At 40.4% G+C, this 18309-nt stretch overlaps 1 protein-coding gene across 1 annotated transcript in view; it reads right to left on the reverse strand.

Annotated features, from left to right (window-relative positions):
* pcsk5a (proprotein convertase subtilisin/kexin type 5a) overlaps positions 1 to 18309 on the reverse strand; it is a 90470-nt gene that overhangs the window by 38514 nt on the left and 33647 nt on the right. Inside the window, exons 14-27 of the mRNA XM_079657825.1 lie at positions 16374 to 16499; positions 15647 to 15749; positions 14764 to 14954; positions 12386 to 12470; positions 10597 to 10700; positions 9650 to 9773; positions 8145 to 8260; positions 6116 to 6218; positions 5415 to 5551; positions 2671 to 2868; positions 2137 to 2205; positions 1960 to 2002; positions 1549 to 1691; positions 571 to 771 (exon numbers count right to left, since the gene is read on the reverse strand). Of these exons, the coding sequence (XP_079513951.1) occupies positions 571 to 771; positions 1549 to 1691; positions 1960 to 2002; positions 2137 to 2205; positions 2671 to 2868; positions 5415 to 5551; positions 6116 to 6218; positions 8145 to 8260; positions 9650 to 9773; positions 10597 to 10700; positions 12386 to 12470; positions 14764 to 14954; positions 15647 to 15749; positions 16374 to 16499 (1743 nt within the window). The remainder of the gene's footprint in view (positions 1 to 570; positions 772 to 1548; positions 1692 to 1959; positions 2003 to 2136; positions 2206 to 2670; positions 2869 to 5414; positions 5552 to 6115; positions 6219 to 8144; positions 8261 to 9649; positions 9774 to 10596; positions 10701 to 12385; positions 12471 to 14763; positions 14955 to 15646; positions 15750 to 16373; positions 16500 to 18309) is intronic.

Genomic DNA, 18309 nt, shown 5'->3' on the forward strand with positions numbered 1-18309 from the left:
TAATTCTACGGGGGAACTAAATGTGCAGAAAATACAATTAATTATTCTCAGAACTTGTGTCTATTTGAAGACTTAAGATGGCACGGGGTTCAGGGATGGCGGCACACAGACCAATTACCCTCCAAGATGTACTTTGTGCCCCAGTGAAAGAACCCAAATCCCTGCCTCATTACGGTTGGATTAGAGCGGCGGTTCCCAACCTGTGGGCCGCCAAATCATTTGCAAAACATTATGATTTGTGTGGAAATATTTCATTATTAAGATTTTGTATTTATTTGAACCTCTTTTCCTTTTTCTTTCTCAATCATTACAGTCCTTGACAGCGGTCTGTACTACTGGATTAACAACGTGTCATATGTTCTGAATTGACCAATCAGAATCGAGTATTCAACTAAACCTCCGTATTCTTACTAAATACGGTTAATATGTACATTACATACTTACATCTGGCACAACAATCTTATCTTATTGTTTATGCTTGAATGTGGGCCGCAAACATTTTTTAGATTCTTAAGTGGGCCCTGAGTTAAAAAAGTTTGGACACCCCTGGGTTAGGGGAAGACGTCTCACCGCTGTGGAAGGACTTAACGGGGCAGAGCTCGTGGTCGGACACACACTCTCCGTCTTCCAGAAGCTTCCCGTCTGCACAGGACAGACAGTCGTTTTCCTCCGGACCGACACACGACCCACAGGCCGGGTCACACTCCTCACAGTCATTGGTGTCCTCGTCTCCGTAGGAACCATCGGGACACTCGGGGACACAAATACCCTCTGGGAGAAGAAGGTGATGAGGAATAGATGCCACAACATTTATCTGATTGGTCTAAACTTCGACTTTAATCTAAGAATTCTGACTTTTTAAAAAACTTTTTTATCAGAATTCGGATTCTTTAATTAGGAATTCTGACTTTAAAAAAAGTGAAAAGTTCTGAAGAAAAAAGTTAGAAATGTGGGAAAAAGTGAAAAATGTTGGTATTCTGACTAATTCTTGGAATTTTGTCGCACAGTTCCGACTTTGTCTTCAGATTTAAAAAAAAGTTTTTCTCAGAAATCTAGATTTTCTCTCAAAAGTCAGATTTCTAAGAAAGAGTGAAAAAAAGTAAGAATTCAGAATAAAAAAATATTAGACTTTCCCTTCAGAATTCTGACTTTTTCTTTAAAATTCTGAATTTTTCTTGTGGATTTTGACTTTAATCTCAGAACACAGAGAAAAAGTGGAAAGCCAGAATTCAAATGTATTCAACGTTTTCCGTAGACTTTTTTTTTACTTTTAATCTCAAAATGTCATTACCCTCTGCCGTGAAATCTGGTACTCACAAACATGTTTTGATAATTGTACAGTAATACTTTAAGTACACTTTACGGATAACACTTTTACTAAAACTACCACTCAGGACTTTTAATAGTAATGTAGTACGGTGATGATACTCTTACTGAAGTGAAGGATCTCAGTATGTTTTCCACCACTAATAATACAACACAACATTTTGACACTTTCAAACCAAGCTTTTTATATATCATTCTTTTGTCACGGCTGTGTATCTGTACCTGATAAGAAGAGGTCGGCCTCACACCAGTAGCACTCGTGTTCGTCACAGCTCACACAGTTCTCCTCACACGGCACGCAGCTCATCTCCGCGTCCACGCTGTACGTCTTCGCCGGGCAGTTTTTGTAGCAGCCATCCTGAAAACTGATAACAAACATATCTGTCTGTACCTGCGTCACACACACACCCACCCACCCACCCACCCCCACCCACCCACCCCCACCCCCACACACACACACACACACACACACACACACACACACACACACACACACACACACACACACACACACACACACACACACACACACACACACACACACACACACACACACACACACACGGCAAAGAAAGGGGATTTCATTCTAGTTCTCTCCGGTGCAGTGAAAGGCAGAGAGGCACACAGCCTTACTTGTAAAAGCCCTCAGTGCAGGACAGGCAATGTTTGGGGTTATCTGTTGAAAGCAGACACAAAAACACTCTCCGTTTAAACAAAACACTCTGAGGAGAAACCGGGGAACATGGTCGGCCGCTCAGGGAGAAGAGAGCTCGGTCTAATTCATAGAGGGAACACTTTGTTCGGACTTACAGAGGACACACTTGTTGCAGCCCTCCTCACAGGACATGCAGTCATCGTAGTCTGGATCCTCCACCTCCCCTGAGAATGAAAAAAATACGTAAAAAATGTATATCAAGGTTTTAGTAAGTACAAATACAAATACAAATAAATATAAAATAATGTATAAAAACCTAAAGAAGTTAAATTAAGTGGGCAATACAAAATAAAAATATTTTTACAGCCATCAATTTAAAAATGTGAAATAAAATAAATCTATTTATATAACCCTAAAAAGTTCAAAGTGTCAACAAAAAAATATTTTTATTATTATATGAAAAAAGATTAAAAAGTTAGAATGTGCAAAAAAAACATTAAATAAAATCAATAAAAAATATTTATATACCAAAGAAATATAATTAATTTAAAAATAAAAATATTTATGAAACATAAAAATAAAATACCACAATATGTGCCACAACATACAAAATGTTTATAGAATATATACAAGTACAATCTATGAGTATTGGAGCACAACCTCATGAACAAACGCGATGGCCTGTTTACCTTCCCCACACTCCGGCTTGCTGCAGGCTCCATCAGAGACGTAGTAGGAGGCGTGGCAGTGGAGGCAGCGGGTGGAGCTGCTGCAGAGCAGACAGTGAGTGGAGCACGACTCACAGCTGACCTCTGAGTGGAAGAAGGCCTCCGGACACGCGTCCACACACACACCTCCATACAGGTACCTCTGCACGCTGAACTTATCTGCAGGATAACAGCAGATACGTGTGTGAAGACTTAAAGGTCCCCTATTATAAACATGTGTCCCCTCTTCTTCATGTCTCTTCTACATCAACATGTGTCCCCTCTTCTTCATGTCTCTTCTACATCAACATGTGTCCCCTCTTCTTCATGTCTCTTCTACATCAACATGTGTCCCCTCTTCTTCATGTCTCTTTTACATCAACATGTCTCCCCTCTTCTTCATGTCTCTTCTACATCAACATGTGTCCCCTCTTCTTCATGTCTCTTCTACATCAACATGTGTCCCCTCTTCTCCATGTCTCTTCTACATCAACATGTGTCCCCTCTTCTCCATGTCTCTTCTACATCAACATGTGTCCCCTCTTCTCCATGTCTCTTCTACATCAACATGTGTCTCCTCTTCTTCATGTCTGTTCTACATCAACATGTGTCCCCTCTTCTTCATGTCTCTTCTACATCAACATGTGTCTCCTCTTCTTCATGTCTGTTCTACATCAACATTTGTCCCCTCTTCTTCATGTCTCTTCTACATCAACATGTGTCCCCTCTTCTTCATGTCTCTTCTACATCAACATGTGTCCCCTCTTCTTCATGTCTGTTCTACATCAACATGTGTCCCCTCTTCTTCATGTTTCTTCTACATCAACATGTGTCTCCTCTTCTTCATGTCTGTTCTACATCAACATGTGTCCCCTCTTCTTCATGTCTCTTCTACATCAACATGTGTCCCCTCTTCTTCATGTCTCTTCTACATCAACATGTGTCCCCTCTTCTTCATGTCTCTTCTACATCAACATGTGTCCCCTCTTCTCCATGTCTCTTCTACATCAACATGTGTCCCCTCTTCACCATGTCTCTTCTACATCAACACGTGTCCCCTCTTCTCCATGTCTCGTCTACATCAACATGTGTCCCCTCTTCTTCATGTCTCTTCTACATCAACATGTGTCCCCTCTTCTTTATGTCTCTTCTACATCAACATGTGTCCCCTCTTCTCCATGTCTCTTCTACATCAACATGTGTCCCCTCTTCTTCATGTCTCTTCTACATCAACATGTGTCCCCCCTTCTTCATGTCTCTTCTACATCAACATGTGTCCCCTCTTCTTCATGTCTCTTCTACATCAACATGTGTCCCCTCTTCTTCATGTCTCTTCTACATCAATATGTGTCCCCTCTTCTTCATGTCTCTTCTACATCAACATGTGTCCCCTCTTCTTCATGTCTCTTCTACATCAACATGTGTCCCCTCTTCTTCATGTCTCTTCTACATCAACATGTGTCCCCTCTTCTCCATGTCTCTTCTACATCAACATGTGTCCCCTCTTCTTCATGTCTCTTCTACATCAACATGTGTCCCCTCTTCTTCATGTCTCTTCTACATCAATATGTGTCCCCTCTTCTTCATGTCTCTTCTACATCAATATGTGTCCCCTCTTCTCCATGTCTCTTCTACATCAACATGTGTCCCCTCTTCTTCATGTCTCTTCTACATCAACATGTGTCCCCTCTTCTTCATGTCTCTTCTACATCAACATGTGTCCCCTCTTCTTCATGTCTCTTCTACATCAACATGTGTCCCCTCTTCTTCATGTCTCTTCTACATCAACATGTGTCCCCTCTTCTTCATGTCTCTTCTACATCAACATGTGTCCCCTCTTCTTCATGTCTCTTCTACATCAATATGTGTCCCCTCTTCTTCATGTCTCTTCTACATCAACATGTGTCCCCTCTTCTTCATGTCTCTTCTACATCAACATGTGTCCCCTCTTCTTCATGTCTCTTCTACATCAACATGTGTCCCCTCTTCTCCATGTCTCTTCTACATCAACATGTGTCCCCTCTTCTTCATGTCTCTTCTACATCAACATGTGTCCCCTCTGTGGAAAGAGACTCTGAAAGTTTCAGGAACAAAGATTCTCTCTCTTTTTGATCCATTTCTATAAAAACCTTTCTGAAAATGAGCTGATCAGATTTTGGCCACTTTATGATGTCATAACGATGTTTTGTCTTGTGTAACCATTAGCCAATCAGCAACCAAGGTAACCCCCCCCCCCCCCTTATCACCTGAATCTCCTCCTAGAGCACCATTGTGTTCTTTCTAACCAAATCTCTCTCAGAGGGGCGTGGGGAGGGGCTCCTTATTTTCTATATATATGTTTTTTTGCGTGTTTTTGAGTAACTTACTTATTTAAAATATAGTTTAATTGAAAAACAGGGATTGGGAAGACCTCATAGTGGATATGATTATTTTGGCTCGGCTATATTGATTACAATCCTTAATATAATGTGATTACTGAATTAACACGACCTGTTTCCCATGCTAGCAGCACATACACATGATCAAGTGGTCAATTGTAACACACACACACACACACACACACACACACACACACACACACACACACACACACACACACACACACACACACACACACACACACACACACACACACACACACACACACACACACACACACACACACACACACACACACACACACACACACACACACACACACACACACACACACACACACACCTCACCAGTGTCACAGGAGGTGCAGTTTTGTGGCCCCGCCTCCACACAGGTGGAGCAGGTGTGGTCACACAGGTGACACCGACCCCCAGACCGGTACTTTCCCTTTGCACACTGCACCACACAGCGGCCCTCTTCCAGAGCCCTGCAGAACACCACCACCACCACCACCACAACAACAACAACAACAACAACAACCATGAAAAGACATTTCAGCTGCAACAACAGAAAATAAATCAGCAGAAAACAGATGAATCATGTCTCTGTAAATGAACTCATTTACATCCCAGCATGTGACATATGGAGAGACACACAGATAAAAATCAGTGCGTTGACACAGTGGGAAGAGTGTGTGTGTGTGTGTGTGTGTGTGTGTGTGTGTGTGTGTGTGTGTGTGTGTGTGTGTGTGTGTGTGTGAGTGTGTGTGTGTAAAACATAATTAATCTTATCTAATCTCCAGAACAAATGTATTTCAAATAAATATCCTAAAAGTTTCCCGACACATCATTTTTGATAATAAGTTGAGCTTCATTTCTGCAGTATTTTCTTTGAATGAGAAACGAGTCTTTAATCCCAAACAGAATTCCTTGAACAGCTCCTTCCTTTAACTGTAAGCGCACCAACGCTTCTGTAAATTATGAATATGTAACTGTACAGTATTTCCTGCTCAGAGGAATGGCGTGCTGTATTCATCCCCCCCTGAACGCACCGTGCAGCTGAGCAGCTGATGCAGTCGTCTGTCCGCGGCCCCGTGCATTTCAGACACGTTGCATCACACGCAGCGCACATCCCGTCTGCGTCCAGAAACTCTCCTGAGACACGGAGAGGCAAGAGACTCACACGTTAACAACCATCTGAGGCGTACATACCGTGAAGATACATTCCTTAAAGATACATACTGTACAAGATATATACCGCAAAGACATATACCGTAAAGATACATTCCGCAAAGATACAATCCGTAAAGATACATACGTAAAGATACATACTGCAAAGATACATAACGCAAAGATATATACCGTAAAGATACATACCGTAAAGATAAATTCCGTAAAGATACATTCCGCAAAGATACATTCCGTAAAGATACATACCGTAAAGATAAATTCCGTAAAGATACATTCCGCAAAGATACATACCGTAAAGATACATTCCGTAAAGATACATTCCGCAAAGATACATACCGTAAAGATACATACCGCAAAGATACATTCCGTAAAGATACATACCGCAAAGATACATACCGCAAAGATATATACCGTAAAGATACATTCCGTAAAGATACATTCCGTAAAGATACATTCAGCAAAGATACATTCCGCAAAGATACATTCCGCAAAGATACATTCAGCAAAGATACATTCCGCAAAGATACATTCCGCAAAGATACATTCCGCAAAGATACATACCGTAAAGATACATTCAGCAAAGATACATTCCGTAAAGATACATTCCGTAAAGATACATTCCGCAAAGATACATTCTGCAAAGATACATTCCGTAAAGATACATTCCGTAAAGATACATTCTGCAAAGATACATTCCGTAAAGATACATTCCGCAAAGATACATTCTGCAAAGATACATTCCGTAAAGATACATTCTGCAAAGATACATTCCGTAAAGATACATTCCGCAAAGATACATACCGCAAAGATACATTCCGTAAAGATACATTCCGCAAAGATACATTCCGTAAAGATACATTCCGCAAAGATACATTCCGTAAAGATACATTCCGTAAAGATACATTCCGTAAAGATACATTCCGCAAAGATATATTCCGTAAAGATACATTCCGTAAAGATACATTCCGTAAAGATACATAATGTACCATAAATATATATACTGTACCAGAAAGATATACATGCTAATAAACACAATTGGGTTTTGGCTGAAATATATCGTAATAATAATATCAATAACAAAAGTAGATATAATAATAAAAATATGAATTATAATAATTGCAAAAAAATATTATATAATTTTGATGTATATTATAAAATGTTTACTATAATATAAAATGTTTACTAATTATAATAATAATAATAATAATAATAATAATAATAATAATAGTAATAAATAATAGTTAAAATAATAATAGTACAAATAAAAGTAATAAAATAATAATAATCAAAAAATAATATTGATAATAAAATAAATAATAGTTAAAATAAATGAATAATACTAACAATAATAACACCATGTTTTTACAGCACCTATCATATCACTAATTCAGCAGGAAGTGCTTTACATTAAGGGAAATAAAAATGCCATTAACACCAAGGTATAATGCCATAATTAACTTAAAATATGACGTAAAATATAACTTGAAACTTGATATAAAAAGCCCTGAATAAGGACCAAAACAATAAAACATAGAATGCATTAAATGGAAATAAAACCCACTTAATAAAGAGGATTCAGTTCCAATACTTGCAGCATGCGCATTATTGGCATCATTCTCCTCTCAGTCCTTCTCTCTTCTCTAGTGGTAGAGATTTGTACTTTTTAGGACTAAAATGTAGTAAAAAGCATTTTTTCTGAAGTTTATTCTACCAACAGAAGGTCTGCGGTGTCTGTAAATAAACACCACAGAACCTGTTGTCCCCAAACTATGACCCAGACGGGGGATTGTGAATATCTAATTGTAAACTCAAACATCAGCAGCTGTGTTTGTGATGTTCTGCTCTATATTTATCTAGCAGCAGAGAGCCAGAGGAACAAAGATGGCCGACCGTCGGTGCAGGCGGTGTTCAGCACACAGGCTCCGTGCTGCAGGCGGTGACCGCTGGAACAGCTGCTGCATTCCCCCCCGCTCGGCCCTGAACAGGTGAGACAGCTGGCGTCACACCTGAGGACGAGAGAGAGAGACACTGAACACATGCACACACACTGAAAAGCAAAAAAACAACAAACAAATAATTACAGAGGAAATCATCTGCTTATTTTCGTGTTTAATTTTTGTATTTAGTGTCTCTACTGGGACATGTCTCCATGCTTTAAAGGTCCCCTATTAGACTGTTTTTCATCAATATATCACAGGTCTCAGATATATACAGAGCCTGTCTCTGATTGGCTGGAACACCAAACAGATCATTGCAGCATTACCCATAATCCCCTCTGTTTCAGCCCTGTTTCCAAAGTGCTGATTCTCTGTCTGTTACTTTAGATGAAAATAAGGAGCCCCTCCCCACGCCCCTCTGAGAGAGATTTGGTTAGAAAGAACTCAATGGTGCTCTAGGAGGAGATTCAGGTGATAAGGGGGGGAGGGGGGGTACCTTGGTTGCTGATTGGCTAATGGTTACACAAGACAAAACATCGTTATGACATCATAAAATGTTCAACTTTTGAAGCTGAGCTGGAAGCGTCAGCCAATCAAATCCCGTTTATGCAAATCTGACAGTACAAGCGCTAGCCAATCAAACCGCGTGCAATCTAAGAGAGCCAGACCGCAGTTCATTTCCTAATATTCCAAACGAGAAATTACGGTAGCAAATCACCCGGCAAATATACAGGCAAAACCTGTACTGTATAACACACTACGGGAGAAGTAAACGCCAAAAAAGCATTATAGGGCCACTGCTTGAATAACTTTATTACAAGTAAAAGTCCCTTTACTTAAGTACACAAGTATTATCAGCTAAATGTAAATCAAGTATCAACAGAAAAGTAAGAATATAATGTATTGTTTTATGACCAACAATATATCAAATAATTTTAATGATGTGATTTGTCAATGTGGAGCTTAATAGTACATACAAAAACAAATATTGTGTAGATTACTGGTACACTTCACTACTGCATCATATCATATCAGCATACCATGTGTTTCATATGTCAAAAGTAATTTAAAGTGTGGTGGAGTAAAAAGTACAATATTTGCTTCCAATATGTAGTGACGTAGAACTGTCAAGTAATAGAAAATGTAAATACTCATGTATAAATAGTACAATACTGGAGTTAATGTAATTAGTTACCACACACACACACACCCCCCCCCACACACACACACACACACACACACACACACACACACACACACACACACACACACACACACACACACACACACACACACACACACACACACACACACACACACACACACACACACACACACACACACACACACACACACACACACACACACACACACACACACACACACACACACACACACACACACACGCCATCAGCAGATAAACACTCCTCCCACACCTGAACACACACCAGTGCTCACCTCCTACACACTCTGTTCCCAGCAGCCACCTCTGCGTAGAATCCGTCGCTGCAGGAGGACACACACCTCCACTCCTCCATCAGGTGAGCGTCTGCACAGCTGGAGCACAGCGCTACGCCTGCACCTGATGGGGAACGGTGCATTAAGGAAGGGGTTTAAATAGAAACAAGCTACAGGAGAGAACTGCAAGAAAACATGTGATGTGTTCTGATGTAGGGCTGGGCGATGTCTTACTATACCTCGATATGGGTCATTTAATATCTTGATAACAATATAGAATCACAATATATAATGTTTTCTAGTGATAAGATAGAATAAGTAGTCTTTACACATATCCACAATGAGTGTATACTCCTGTGTGAGCTCTACATTCAAATACATACATACAAATTAAACATTTGGAGTATGGTTTGATTGGTACAATGAAGTATATATCTTTATATATTTCCAGCTGAACGTTGACTATGTTTCCATGCATTGCACACAGAGCATACAAGGCAATTATTGTTATTAAAAATACCCATTAAAAAAGGGAAGCTTTAGTCCAGTTTGTCAACTTTTTCAAATGATATTCCCTCAAAATCAGAGTCAGAATAGCCGTTTCATGACCGTTGCTACATTTTAAAATAGAAATAAATGAAAAATATAATACAAATCTTTATATAAATCTGATAGGTTAAAGGACAGTAAAAACACAAAATAAATATAATACTATTTAAATAAAAACAGTAGAATAAAATAGAATCAAGATATTCCCATAAAATAAGAAATCAAAGTACAAATATAATCAATAAGTATAAATGTGTTTAACTAAAATGTATCCAGAGTATTATATTGCTTATTATCATTAAGGTGACAGCATTGTGCATCATGCCATCTTGATTTGATCCTGACATGCTTCCTTTGTAATATGACGGCAGCTTTAAAGAGGTGACCTTTGACCTCACCTGCACAGGTAGCGCAGGCCTCATCACAGGCTCTGCATGTTCCCTCCTGCTCGTCGAGGAAAAATCCCACAGAGCAGCTCTGCTGGCAGCGGTTCCCCTGCAGACTGCAGAGCATGACACACACACACACACGAACCAACCATGAGACACCGTGAAGATGACTCAGTGCCTCCAGCCCACAGCACACCACCAGCAGTACTTGATGAACTGAGTCAGTGAACACAGCATCCCGGAGACAACTAACTCTACTGTGGTTCTGTCTGATCTAAAAATGTATGTATCCACAAGTAGCAATAAGCTTGACTTATTTGACTCCAACCAAAATACGTCTCAGGTAAGTGTGATTGACTCTTTACTTAAACAAAAGGTATCAGTACAGACACATATTTTCAAAGGTCAAAAAACGATATTGCTCCGTGATTATTTTCTCCTAATTACCAGCAGCTGCGGTCGGCCACAACGTTAATTTTACAACGGCTGGTTTATAGAATAGAAATGGTCACACATGCAGAGCACACAGCACACAGTGGCCGTTTCTCAATCGCGAGGATGCTTGCTTGGTAGCACATGTCTTCCGAGTCACTTCCTTCAGAAGCTAGGCAAGAATCCTTCCTGGCATTCGGAAAACAAAGAGTGGAACAGGCTAGCAAGTGTGCAGGTGTGCGTCATATGAGAGGCCCCGCCTTACATTTTCCGCCACAGATTTGGGGAAATTGGTCCGTGTGCAAAGCATTGTGGGGATTTTAAGGATGCGAAGTCTACCCATGTGCAGCCTTGAAATTACCCCCAAACCAAGAACGGGGCCTCGGTGGAATTCCAAGTATGCTGGAGATTGGAACAGTCCTTCGGCGGCACTCGATGACGTAGCATCCTTGAAATATTGGCTTGGAAGCCAGTATCCTCGAGATTGAGAAACGGCCAGGGACATGTGTTCTCTGCTTTTAACCCATCCTAGTGCCAGGAGTCTAGTGCTAGGAGCAGTGGGCAGCTATTGTACAGCGCCCGGAGAGCAATGGGAGTGAGGGGGGAAGGGGGGTGTCCGGTGCCTTGCTCAAGGGCACCACGGCAGGGCAGGAGGTGAACTGGGACCTCTCCAAGTAGCACTCCATATTTTAGGTCTTGTCGGGGACTTGAACCGGCGACCCTACGGCTCACAGTCCAAGCCCCTACTGACTGAGACCCTGCCGGTTTAAATAAATGATATAATAATAATACTAATAACAAAGAATTACAATGTTCAAATATATCTATATGCACACATAATATATCAAATTATACATTTTAACATATGCCTACATCTACAAAATGGCGATTGATTTGGGATGTTAAGTTTTTCCGTGGCACAATGAGGTTTTGGGACTTCTGGACTTCTGGAGCAATAATACTGGGAAACACAGAGAGGAGGCTCAACTGATGTCTACTGATACTAGGCCGGCCTGGAAGCTAGCATCTCCCTGGTTCCCTTGAAATTAAGATAGACGAGTTTGGGATTTTTGGGGGATTTCTTTAGATGTTTTGGGAATTATTTTGAAATTTTGGAAATTCTTGGAAATATTTTAGATTTTTCTTGAATTTCTCGGAATTTTTTTTTGAGCTTTGTATGGACTGAGGAGGAAAGCACAGTAATTTGAATAGAGTTATGATGAGTAAGTGTGTGTGTGTGTGTGTGTGTGTGTGTGTGTGTGTGTGTGTGTGTGTGTGTGTGTGTGTGTGTGTGTGTGTGTGTGTTATGAGAGGATCAGCATTCCCAGAGACAGGAAGTGTTTACGGAACATTTCTCTCCGCTCACCTGGTGTCTGGTTTGCACGCGGTGCAGACGCTGGAGGACGTGCACTTCAGACAGCTCTCACTGCACTTCCTGCACACGTTTGCATCTGTGGGGAAATTAAACGACACGCACATCAGAGCCATTTCATCAATCTCCCTCACACACCCCTCAACTGCACTCACATCAACTGACTATTCATTATCCGGCTCAGATGCAGCTGGTTACACACCAACCATGGACCCTCACAGGTGGAGGAGGCTCTTTCTGTATTGTTCAAGTGTAACTTCTGTATTTTTCAACACATTTTCCAATGATATTGTTTCTTCGTGACTAATGGGGTCAACACTTTTACATTTGTCAAGTTTAGAGCATGAATGAAGTCTGCAGGCGCTAAACGGGTTGCATTGTTTTCCTTGCAATCCCGTACAATCATAAACGTCCATTAAAATGTCTTGTTGTGATTATAAGTAGGGCTGCTTGATTATAGCAAAAATCATAACCTCGATTATTTGGGTCAATAATTGTAATTGCGATTATTAAATGCGATTATTCATTGACTTTGAAAACATCAATTTATTGGAGAAAAAACATTTGAACATTATGTTTTTAACAGTTGATTACCCTGAACTTTAAGTATAATTCAACTGAAAAACCCCCCCAAAAAAAGAAGTAATAATAATAATTAAAAAATAATCGTTTTATTTCGATTACGTTGTTTTCGTAATCGTTGCAAGCCCTAATCGTAATCGCGATTAAAATACGATTAATTGAGCAGCCCTATGATCTAGTTTATTTTTGATTGTCTCTATCCAATAGTTGTTGTTCTGATATCTACAGAAGCACCACATCCACATTGTTGAAATGGGATGAAGACGCGTTGGACTCAGAACAACACAACACACTCTTCCTGTAACTCTTCGTACTGAATCCAACTTTCTCTTACGGAAAGAAGTCTCCTCTTCTGAGATTTCAAATCAAGTTTCTTGGCTGCACTATTCTTTAAAACTTTAACAATTTCAAACACTTGTCCCATTACTCACTTAGACACAATATCATGGGAAAACAGGGTCCAGGTCAAAACACAGAAGTTTACCTTTGATGAGTCAGTAGACAAAAAACAAGTTGGCAAATAATATGATAATTGTTTCAGTCATATTTCATGCAAAATTAGAAATTCAAAAACTTTGCACGACTTGTTTAGACACACAAAAACAGACCGGATTCATTCCTTATTAGTTACTAAGACACACAATCATGCAATACTTTAAAAGGGGACCTATCATGCAAAATGAACTTTTTGATGTCTTTCATACATCAACATGTGTCCCCGGTGTGTCGGGGAACTCACGCAACGTCAGAAAATAAAACCTTCTCTCTTTTCCTCCGTACCCAAATCTCTAAAAACGGGGGAACAACGGAGCTGATCCAGATTTGCGTCCGATATGACGTCATATCTGAAATGTGGACCCACGGCCCTATCAGAAACGTTGCTATCAGAAACAATGCCCGACTGTTTTGCACGTAATATGGTCGGTGTTTACATTAGCATGGCTAACACTCAGAGCTAACCTGTACTGGAGAGCATGTGTGTGAAGAAGCAGGAAGTAAAAAGGAACTCACCTTGTGGTATAACCGGCAAGAGAGAAAGCCTTTGAGCTCCATACTGTTTCAGAGAGAATCCTTGATAATCCATGATATGGAGTTTCATCACGGCAGCATTTAGTTTAGACAGTAGCTGCTGGGTCCCGCATGAGCTCAGACCCCTCCTTTTTAAAGCTTTATAACCCAAATCAGCACTTTTGAAACAGGAAGTGAAATAGAGGGATATGAGGCATGGCTAGAATGGGTGATCTGTTTGGTATTTGGAGCAAAACACTTCATAGACATGTTTTTTATATATTTGTATATATCTGAGACCTATGCTATTGCCTACAGATAGCATGATAGGTGACCTTTAAGTATAAAAGTTACCCGTTACCAAACATGTGATAGAAACTCACCTCTTTGCACTGGCTTTTAATACTAGTTGATTATAACATTTTTACATTTGTATGTGCTTTTATATGTTTCTAGTTATTGTGCTTTCCATCACGTTTTTAATTATTGTTTTATTATTTTATTCCCATTGTGTTATTTTATGAAGTATGAATGCTTGTTGTTTGTTGTTGTCTCCTCCTGAATGGTGTGGGTCTCTTGTTGGTTTTTGTATTTTTGATGGCACTTTAAACAAAAGAGGTAGCTCTACTCATCCCATTGTACCTGAATAATGACAATAAAGGATTATATTCTACTGAATGTATATTCTATGTATTGCCTGTCCAGCACTTTGGTCAACTGAGGTTGTTTTAAATGTGCTATATAAATAAATAACACCACATGTTTGAGGTCAGATATCCCACCGTGGTCCAGGTAGTATTTCTCTCCGCAGGACGCGCTGCAGGTGTTGGTTTCCTCCGTCAGGTGATGTTTGGGTAAACAGGAAGTGCACTGATCACTGCGACTTCCTGTGCAGCTCTCGCAGGACGAGAAGCATCTCTTACAGCGCCGCCGGTCGCCCCAGAACCCCCGCGGACACTCGGACACACACGTCCTGACACACACACACACACACACACACACACACACACACACACACACACACACACACACACACACACACACACACACACACACACACACACACACACACACACACACACACACACACACACACACACACACACACACACACACACACACACACACACACACACACACACACACACACACACACACACACACACACACACACGTGAAAACTAGGCCAGAATTAGAATCTTGTAAAATATAAAAAAGGCAAAAGATTATTTCAATTTGGCTTTTTTTTCTATAGATAAATGTGAAAAAATGTCCATTTCCATTTCTCAAAGTTCATGTCTTTTACATATCTTGTCTAAAACCCCAAAATATTCACTTTAGTATGTTATAAGACAGAATGAAAGCAGGATGCCTTTTATTGACATTTTTCTTTTAAAATCGCAAAATGGACCAGTGCAATATTCAAATTGCAGGAAAACACAATATTTGTTTAAAGGTTAGTATTTAGGAGGTGCAGATATATACAGGCCTACAAATGATATTCTATAGACTTAAAAAAACATATTTGTTTGGTACAAATCCTCATTGCAATTGCACTTCATACAAAAAGAAATCCCAATAAGTGATTCAATCTAAATCCTGCAGCCCTGTACTGCATTGCATTCTGGGTATTCGCTCTGCCTTCCCTCTCTGAATCCGGCTGACCTTGTGCTGTTCTTGAACTTGAGGAAGAAGTGTGAACATGTGACACACTGCTGCGGGCCGGGCCCCTCACAACCATCAGCGTTGCATTCTGGGTCGCAAGGTCCTGGAAGGGAAAAGAAACACAAAGTCACCACGGAGGCAACAACACACACTGCTGACGGAGCAAGAAACTCCACCAGGAACCCAGTGGACATTTTTTAAACGTACACATCTTTTTAGATTAGCAACACCCCTTTTTTAATTGGTCTTTCAATCGTTAACATTTATTTGTAAAGAGTTGTATTTATTCTATAGGTTTTCATTTATATATATTTTACAACTTCATTAGCGATGTCCCTTTTTAAATTGGTCAATTAATCTTTTTTATTCTCATTATTTATTTATTTATTTATTATCAGTATTTGTATTATTGTATTTATTTATTTTACCTCAGGTCTTACTTTACTTTTATAATGTTGTATTTGATTGCATTTTCTTATTCTTACCGTACCTTTGACCTCCTTGTGTCCCACTGTAATCCTGGACATCAAAAAAGGTTCATCTTAATCTCTTAATATATTGTAGATGTGTTTGACCTGAAGCGAAGTTCTTGTTTTTAGTTTTAACCGTGATGTGTGCCATGTTGTTAAAAGCACTTTGAGCTGCACCTGGTGTATGGAAAGAGCTTTACAAATATTATTATTATTATTATTATAACTCTGCATTACAGTGCGGTCACATGACTCACCGCTGAACTCCTCAGTGGGGTCACTATCCATCGGCGTCTCAGCAGATCTCACTCGATGCCTGGGGTACGGTGGCCTCGAGGTGCCAAAAATCACCAGAGAGATCTCCTTTAGCCTCCCTGTGAAACCTAAAGAGAAGGGAGGAAGATGAGAGGAAGAAGAGAGGAAGAAGAGAGGAAGAAGGGAGGAAGTGAGAGGAAGATGAGAGGAAGATGAGAGGAAGAAGAGAGGAAGTGAGAGGAAGATAGTAGCAGGACCTTAAACATCTTAAAGGAGTAGAAATACTCACTGTATTTTAGCTGCTGCACTTTAAAGGTCACCTATTGTGCAAAATGCACTTCTTCATGTCTCTTCTACATCAACATGTGTCCCCTCTTCTCCATGTCTCTTCTACATCAACATGTGTCCCCTCTTCTCCATGCCTCTTCTACATCAACATGTGTCCCCTCTTCTCCATGCCTCTTCTACATCAACATGTGTCCCCTCTTCTCCATGTCTCTTCTACATCAACATGTGTCCCCTCTTCTCCATGTCTCTTCTACATCAACATGTGTCCCCTCTTCTCCATGCCTCTTCTACATCAACATGTGTCCCCTCTTCTTCATGTCTCTTCTACATCAACATGTGTCCCCTCTTCTCCATGTCTCTTCTACATCAACATGTGTCCCCTCTTCTTCATGTCTCTTCTACATCAACATGTGTCCCCTCTTCCTCATGTCTCTTCTACATCAACATGTGTCCCCTCTTCTTCATGTCTCTTCTACATCAACATGTGTCCCCTCTTCTTCATGTCTCTTCTACATCAGCATGTGTCCCCTCTTCTTCATGTCTCCTCTACATCAACATGTGTCCCCTCTTCTTCATGTCTCTTCTACATCAACATGTGTCCCCTCTTCTTCATGTCTCTTCTACATCAACATGTGTCCCCTCTTCTTCATGTCTCTTCTACATCAACATGTGTCCCCTCCTCTTCATGTCTCTTCTACATCAACATGTGTCCCCTCTTCTTCATGTCTCTTCTACATCAACATGTGTCCCCTCTTCTTCATGTCTCTTCTACATCAACATGTGTCCCCTCTTCTTCATGTCTCTTCTACATCAACATGTGTCCCCTCTTCTTCATGTCTCTTCTACATCAACATGTGTCCCCTCCTCTTCATGTCTCTTCTACATCAACATGTGTCCCCTCTTCTTCATGTCTCTTCTACATCAACATGTGTCCCCTCTTCTTCATGTCTCTTCTACATCAACATGTGTCCCCTCTTCTTCATGTCTCTTCTACATCAACATGTGTCCCCTCTTCTTCATGTCTCTTCTACATCAACATGTGTCCCCTCTTCTTCATGTCTCTTCTACATCAACATGTGTCCCCTCTTCTTCATGTCTCTTCTACATCAACATGTGTCCCCTCTTCTTCATGTCTCTTCTACATCAACATGTGTCCCCTCCTCTTCATGTCTCTTCTACATCAACATGTGTCCCCTCTTCTTCATGTCTCTTCTACATCAACATGTGTCCCCTCTTCTTCATGTCTCTTCTACATCAACATGTGTCCCCTCTTCTTCATGTCTCTTCTACATCAACATGTGTCCCCTCTTCTTCATGTCTCTTCTACATCAACATGTGTCCCCTCTTCTTCATGTCTCTTCTACATCAACATGTGTCCCCTCTTCTTCATGTCTCTTCTACATCAACATGTGTCCCCTCTTCTTCATGTCTCTTCTACATCAACATGTGTCCCCTCTTCTTCATGTCTCTTCTACATCAACATGTGTCCCCTCTTCTTCATGTCTCTTCTACATCAACATGTGTCCCCTCTGTGGAAAGAGACTCTGAAAGTTTCAGGAACAAAGATTCTCTCTCTTTTTGATCCATTTCTATAAAAACCTGTTTGAAAATGAGCTGATCAGATTTTGGCCACTTTATGATGTCATAACG

Source organism: Notothenia rossii (genome assembly GCF_949606895.1).
Source record: "Notothenia rossii genome assembly, chromosome: 11".
Taxonomy (NCBI): Eukaryota; Metazoa; Chordata; class Actinopteri; order Perciformes; family Nototheniidae; genus Notothenia; species Notothenia rossii.